This window comes from Nansenia antarctica (assembly GCF_963989245.1).
Source record: "Nansenia antarctica genome assembly, chromosome: 16".
Classification (NCBI taxonomy): Eukaryota; Metazoa; Chordata; class Actinopteri; order Argentiniformes; family Microstomatidae; genus Nansenia; species Nansenia antarctica.
In genome coordinates this window covers 19,847,700-19,854,914 of record NC_137686.1, presented here as the reverse complement: position 1 = coordinate 19,854,914, position 7,215 = coordinate 19,847,700, and the positions used below count along the sequence as shown (strand labels likewise).

Below are 7,215 nucleotides of genomic sequence, written 5' to 3'. Positions count from 1 at the left end.
ATATATAATAAATTCATTAAAAGTAAACAAATACAGTATATCTACCAGTTACAGATTGCCCCTTTATGCATAATGCTACACTAGGTTAATAACAGTCTTCGTACACCAAAGCCAAAACGTGTTATGGTTCATTGGATTACCAGTGATAAGTGATATACATGAACACAGAGGTAACAGTATGTTATGTCTAACTGGCTCATTATGTCTCTCTTCCCTGGCAGAGTTTCAATGCTCCTTCACATTCTAAGATGAAGTTATGGAAAGGTGCCACTTTTGCCTTCATGCTCTGTGGTGCATCACTCTCCATCCTCCTCATTAGAAACACCCCTACGATTGGACCAATAAGACTTAAGCAAAGGATCAAAGCTCAACAGTCATCTCTGTCAACATCATCATCATCATCATCATCATCATCGCCATTGAAACCACCATCATTAGCAATGACAAGGGAAATATCATTATCTTCATCATCATCACAATCACCACAATCATCATCATCAACATCGTCGTCGTCCAAGACGATGGGTGGGCTCCCCAGAACAGTGCGGGCAGCAGACAGCATCAGCTCTCTCCTCTCCCAATGTAAGATAAACTGTTTTTGTCTTCCTTAGCAACCAGGCCGTTTCAGATGAGGCGGCATGTAAAAGGGTTGTCAGGTCCCTGACAGATGGCTTAGTACCTCTCTCTACGGTCGTTATGTTGTTTATAGAACGTGTCTTTATTCTTCCCAATAAACCACAGTCACTTCACACCTCATTGGCTTGCCGAGAGGGTAGTTTAGAAAGACAAGAATTGTGCTTTACTTAAAGTGCCCTGAAACATGGTGGAGGTTGAAAATAATATTCTGTATTAATGTGGTTTAATTCCTTTTAAGCACCAAATGCCAGAAGGTACACGTTGGATCTCACGATTCCTCCTCATATGTTGTTGATAGGGCCTTGAGTTTTCCAAAATAATCAAAATTCTTAATTCCCTGGACCCTTATTCATAGGCTTGTTCATGTGTAAGCAGCACAATCATCAGGAAGCACAGTTCACTGTACCTGATTGTTTTGATCTCTCCTTCCCCAGTCTCCCACCTTCTCCAGAGCTTCTCAGATGGGGAGCTGAAGCAGGTTATTGGGACTCTGGTGGACAGAAATACCCGAAAGGAGCTTCTGGAAGAAAGCCAGGAGAGTCACGAGAGCCAGACCAGGAGGACTAAGAGAGAGAAGAGGAGGCTAAAGCCCTGCGCTCTGCGTGAGGTGCAGGTCATGGTGAGCGAGCTGGGCCTGGGCTACGTCAGTGACGAGACACTGGTGTTCAGGTACTGCAGCGGCAGGTGCACCGCGCGCAGACGCAACTACGACATCACCCTAGAACACATGAGAAGGACGGGGGTCATCAGCAGCAAGGGGAGGAAAAACAAGGCGCGGTACACTCCGTGCTGCCGGCCAATCACGTATGAGAAAGATATCTCCTTCCTGGACAACAGTTCTAGATACCACACGTTACAGGAAGTGTCTGCCAGGCAGTGTGGTTGTGCTTGACCTGGTGGCGTCGGTTGGAGCCACAAGACTTTCTTTCAGCGAAGGACAACCACCGCCTCCACTCACATGTCTGCTAAGTCCTCATGGATACTGTTAGACGAGGGGGAGGATTAAATGGAACAGGTTCAGGCCTGCACACCTACAGTACGTATGTGCCGTATGTCGACCTGGTTAGAGGTAGACTTTGCACCACCCGTGTTATGGCCACATGGAAAAGGTTGGCACCCAATCACCTGGACACAAAACGACTGTGTTTCTGTGATGAGGCGTAACAAGAGAAACACATACTGTATGTGATTAAGATGATTTGGTGAGTCTTGGTTGCTTGTATGTATACCTGTGTAGTAACATTGTGGTTATTGTAGTAACAACTTTGTTTTCATATGAATGATAATAAAATTGACAATGTTTGTTATTACACAAGTGTATGGTGCTACTACACAGGTATACAAGCAAGCGAATGTCAAGTGTTAATTTGAATACAAAACGTGATGGCACTCTGGATTTGTTTTCAGGCTTGATATACACTTTTGTACGTTATGTATTATCTGAGTATTGAATAGATGATCAACTAGGAAAATCTCCCTTACATGGGAAACAACTTTATTCCCCATCATTTGCTAAGAAAACCAAATTAGAAAGATATCACAACATTTCACCGTATCCATTCTGACATGGTGAGATATTATATGGGTTATTCATCAAATAGTATTCCAACGAAAACACAAACGTATTGAATTTTCCATTTGAGCCTTTTTATCAACTCAGACCTTCATTTAAAAATAAAAAAAAAGACTTTAACACAGCAATTTTATCAGACCTCTGTAATTACTTTCCTCAAAGCATTGCCAAAACTATTGCAACTAGAGACCACAATCTATTTACAGAATCAACTCGATCATACTTTGGAGAGATTAAATTTATGCTAACAGGTGATTTAATAATTTTTATTTTTGTCTCTTCAGCATCCAAGTGCTGACATATAATGTGAACAAATACTGATGATATTTCAAATACTAATGATGATATTTCATGTGCTCCAAAAATGCATCATCACGTGTATTTTTCTTGTATGTTCATCATTCCTTTTCAATGCAAACTCATTGCAACAATTCTGCAGTGTGGCAGTTGGCTGATTCTGCAGTAAGCACTGTGGTTACACTCAACAGGAATGATGCAGTGCATCTCTGTTATGGATAATGTGTATTTATTGTAAATTATGGTTTGCATATTTATTTAGAGACAGCTTATCCATTGAGCAATTGTGCCAAAAAATATTTTGTCTTATCAACTGTTGAATAAACACTACCCATTTCAGAGGGTTTGTTGGTCATCATTCTGCTTCTCTCTGTACACAGTTTGGTCTCGGTCATTACTAAATTAGATTAGATTCAACTTTATTGTCATTGCACAATTACAATTACAAGTACAAGTACTAAGACAACGAAATGTAGTTTGGCACATAATCAGAGAGTGCAAATAGAGGCATGTGACTGATGCCTCACTCCCTCCGCAGAGGGAGGACCTCGATGGCAGGGAGTTGGGCACCGGTGATGAACTGGGAGGTTTTCACCACACGTTGCAGGGCCTTCCGGTTAGAGACAGAGCAGCTGCCATACCACACTGTGATGCACTTAGTCAGAATGCTCTTGATGGTGCACCCATGGGCGAAATTGTATGGGGAGACAGGGGGACACGTCTGGTGACCAGCTTGGAGGGGATGGTGGTGTTAAATGCTGAGCTCAAGTCAATGAACAGCATCCTTGCGTAGCTGTTGTTGTTACACAGGTGATTATATGACTTCAATTGATCATATAGAACAGTTTTTAAAAAAATAAAACAAACTTAGTAGCCTACCATACAGGTCACCTGGATACCAGATTCCTCTTTTTAACATCCATTATATTCCCACTGTTATGGCATATCCAGATGTGAATCCATCCATGCTTATAAACAATTATTCTAACAAGCACCAGGCCTACATTCATTATCAATGGGCCTCCATCCAATCACACATCAAAACTATCACTACAACGATGGATTTGAAATCGCACTAGTGGAACTGTCGACTGAGACCAACTGTTAGATACAGGCAGGGCTGGACTGGGACAAAAATTAGGCCCTGGCATTTTTGGCCCAGACAGGCCCACCCCAATCGGTCGGACCACACCCACCAGCACAAAAATACTTGCCTTATATACTCGTCTTATATACTGTGCTGTACAGTCATAACTGTAGTATTCCCCCAAACCACTACAAAGACGACTACATACAGTAAGCAATGGTACCAGTGCAAGTAGACCAGTGTACTCAGTGATCAGATTCCAGAGCGAATTTACGAACGCAGCCTTGTTGTTCTAGATTTTTTTTTTCCATTATCAACCTATCATTGCGCTTTAGAGTAAAACAAAGCACGCAACTGTCGCGTCTATCTTTTCATGGCAACTCTACATTGTGATTTAAAAGGGATATTAACTAATATTAAGTAATATTATTACTTGGTTACATTTTGCAATTGATCCGCGGTACACATGCGTGCCGAACCGTGGGGGGCGATCCGTTACACCCCTACACAGCTACCTATATTTTCCTTACCGGGTCAACGGTTACAGGCTGACTTGGCCTCGCTTCTTCTGTATCCTCTCTATCCTCTGTATCTGTACCCTGCTCCCGCTCCTCCCTGCCAGCCTCCTCTTCAACCTGTTGCTGTTGCTGCTGTGGTAAACTTGAGGGTGCAGCAAACATGTCCCTAATGTTTACACATTTGGCAGCATCTGCCTCGAGTTTCTTTTTGTTTTTCTCCCTAAGTTTTTCCCAGCCTCCCTTCCGTTTTAGTGTGCTTTTGCGCTCCATCTCTCTTAGTATCTATCTAGTAACTATCCAGGCTAACTAAATTTATTTTGCCGGCCGGCTCGGCCCAAAACTACCGCGAAACTGAGACGGAGGTCTGGTGCTGCGTGCGTGCGTGACCCCTGACCCCCTTCTCTCTGTTGATTGGGCCAGCCCAGTGTCTGTATAGAAAAGCAACCAATGGGCCGCTGTCCCTGATTTATGGGCCGTTCAATGGTAGCTTTCGATTTATGGGCCGTTCGATGGTAGCTTTCGGCCGGGCCGGCTGGTAAATTTATTTATTTTTTAAATAAAAAAAAAAGTTTTTTATTTTTTATTTTATTTTTTATTTTGCCGGTCGGCTCGGCCCAAAACTACCGCGGCCCACCGGGCAAATGCCCGGTATGCCAGATGGCCAGTCCAGCCCTGGATACAGGTGTGAGGTGCACGGTGAACAGATTTGCGCCAAAAAGAAAAATCTAGCGCACAGCAGTTTACACATTAAGTCATCATATAGAAATACAGACCACATTATATTCAACAAGTTAATTAGGCACTAGGTGATCAAAAGCAATTAAAGCAAGGACGACCTTTTAGGATTTATAGTCCATCAGTACAATGCCTTACCTACTCCTAGTTAACCACACGAGGCACTGGTCTCATTCTAGTAGTAGTATTGTAAAAGGAAGAGCGAGGGGCGTGATCCAGCAATCTGATCTACAGACACTTTGACGCGCAATCTGCAAACGCAACAGGTGAGAGACCACTAGATCATAGATGACAACTTGTTTTTACTCGTTTTTGTCCTGGCTTGCACTCTTATGATGGACACATTAAAAAGTATTGTTTTCTTATCAGAAAAGTTGTTGTACTTTTTCTCAAATTTTCCGGTGTCGACTTTGAGGAATGAGTCGTTGTTGTGTGTTGTCTGGGCAACTATATGACAACCCTAGGGTACATAAGGTTCAGAGATAGGAAATGTTAGAATAGGTATAGCATAGCATAGAGTACAGCACAGTGTTTTATTTGTATAGCATAGTATAGTGGATAGTGTACATAGCCTTTATTTATGTAAACCAGCTCTTTTCCCTTCTTGTTTTTAGTTTTTTTCCTAGCACCAGGGGAGCCCCCCCTCCCAAATGTCGTTGTATGGTACCTGTACTATATTAATGACAATAAAGACCTTTCATTCATTCATTCAACTAGGATTACATTATGCATAGAAATACATTTGACCTTATAAACGGCGTTAAACGAAAAAAAGAAAAGAGAAAAAAAAGGTAAAATACCTAAGATGTGCAGGCCTGATTTGTCTACGTTTCCTTGTGTATTTTGCTATCAAGTAGCTTCCATGGATAGATACTGTTTACTGCAGGTTACTAGGGACGCAGGTTTCTACTTTTTCTCCTGGCTAATTTTGTTTTTGTTGATTTCACTTCCAGTGTTATATTATAGCCCCATTACCTAACTCTAAGCATTGAGTAAGCCGATGCTGTATTTTGTTGTACTGTTTTTGCTTTTCCAGGAGACATGGCCAAAACACACGATCCACTGGAGGGGCTAAGACAGCAATGTCTGGCCAGAGGATCTGCTGGCATAAAAGGATTGGCAAGGCAAGTAGAACCAATCAAAGAACCAAACAAACAATTTAGAATCCTTTAGTTGTCTTCCAGTTACTTTCATTCTGACACATAAGGGAACATTCAGATCAAATACAGTAAGTGGAGAAATACAGAAGTCTTCATGGTAAATTGGTTTTGGTATATATGGCTTTTCTTCCCCGCCTTCCCTAAAGGACCTTCCGTATCATGGATGACGACGGCAGCAAGTCCCTGGACATGCAGGAGTTTCTGAAAGGACTGGACACTTATGGTGTGACCCTGAGCAGGGACGAGGCGCAGCAGATCTTCGTACTCTTGGACAGGGATGGTAGTGGCACTGTCGACTTCAATGAGTTTCTGGAGAATTTGAGGGTTGGTAGAGTGACTATTAAATTAACCACAATGTAACAATGACTAAATCTTGATAATCAGTATGTATGTGTTGAAGCATTATGTGGGCATCATGATCATGTTAATCATCATTACAACTGGACAGGTTATATTAGTTACCCAATAGTGGCTTTCAAATACATTATTACATATAACGGTGTGTGCTGATGTTCCCATTAGCCTCCTATGTCCAGCTGCAGGAAGCAGGTGATTTCAGAGGCCTTTAAGAAGTTGGACAAGACAGGGGATGGAGTGGTGACCGTGGAGGACTTGAGGGGCGTGTACAATGGCACAAAACACCCCAAATACAAGAGTGGCCAGTGGACTGAGGATCAGGTGTTCCTCTCCTTCCTGGACAGTTTTGATTCCCCCAATGACAAAGATGGCAAGGTATACTTGTAATTGACTAAAATTACCTTTTTAAGGCATCTGGTTTCAACAGGCAAAACGTTTAATTTACATAGAGTTGGCCAAAAGGGCTGCTTTTGCACACCTGTGTTCTCTATTCGACAAGTGCGTTGGAGTAGAAAAAAAGGCTTGTGCACACTATCTCTGCTTACATAGCATCCCTCTTCTGCAGGTGACGAAGGAGGAGTTCATAAACTACTACAGTGGAGTGAGTGCCTCCATTGACGAGGATGCGTACTTTGCAACCATGATGCGGAATGCCTGGAAGCTGTAGATATGAGCCTTTACCAATGGGCACAAAGGGATTCTCTTGTAGCCTACTTATCTCTTGTGCTAAACTGCTATACATACAGTATATAGCAAATTATAATTTAGAATCTGAAAATGTTTCACATTGATTATGTATTAAGTAAAATAGTGAAATGTTTTAATCTTGAAAATAACACTTTTCTAATCCAA

The 7,215-nt window shown here is 42.1% G+C and overlaps 2 protein-coding genes across 2 annotated transcripts; both read left to right on the top strand.

The window, feature by feature from the left end:
• Positions 1–248: 248 nt before the first annotated feature.
• Positions 249–1,528, top strand: LOC308172088 (neurturin-like; the record flags this gene model as incomplete). Its single annotated transcript, XM_080546999.1, has 3 exons — positions 249–373; positions 612–640; positions 1,071–1,528. 3 exons carry the CDS (start codon positions 249–251, stop codon positions 1,526–1,528), a joined length of 612 nt encoding a protein of 203 aa, XP_080403125.1.
• Positions 1,529–5,086: 3,558 nt separating this feature from the next.
• On the top strand, positions 5,087–7,194 carry capsla (calcyphosine-like a). Its single transcript, XM_080546434.1, has 5 exons — positions 5,087–5,112; positions 5,883–5,970; positions 6,153–6,330; positions 6,529–6,738; positions 6,929–7,194. Exons 2-5 carry the CDS (start codon positions 5,888–5,890, stop codon positions 7,028–7,030), a joined length of 573 nt encoding a protein of 190 aa, XP_080402560.1. The 5' UTR covers positions 5,087–5,112; positions 5,883–5,887; the 3' UTR covers positions 7,031–7,194.
• The last annotated feature ends 21 nt before the right edge of the window (positions 7,195–7,215 follow it).

What these genes read in the sequence shown, in the direction of transcription:
- capsla (XM_080546434.1), top strand. Translation starts at nt 5,888, where the DNA reads ATGGCCAAAACACACGATCCACTGGAGGGGCTAAGACAGCAATGTCTG. An exon ending in GGCATAAAAGGATTGGCAAG is followed by an intron (nt 5,971 to 6,152) that starts GCAAGTAGAACC and finishes CCTTCCCTAAAG; the next exon opens with GACCTTCCGTATCATGGATG. An exon ending in CCAATGACAAAGATGGCAAG is followed by an intron (nt 6,739 to 6,928) that starts GTATACTTGTAA and finishes CCTCTTCTGCAG; the next exon opens with GTGACGAAGGAGGAGTTCAT.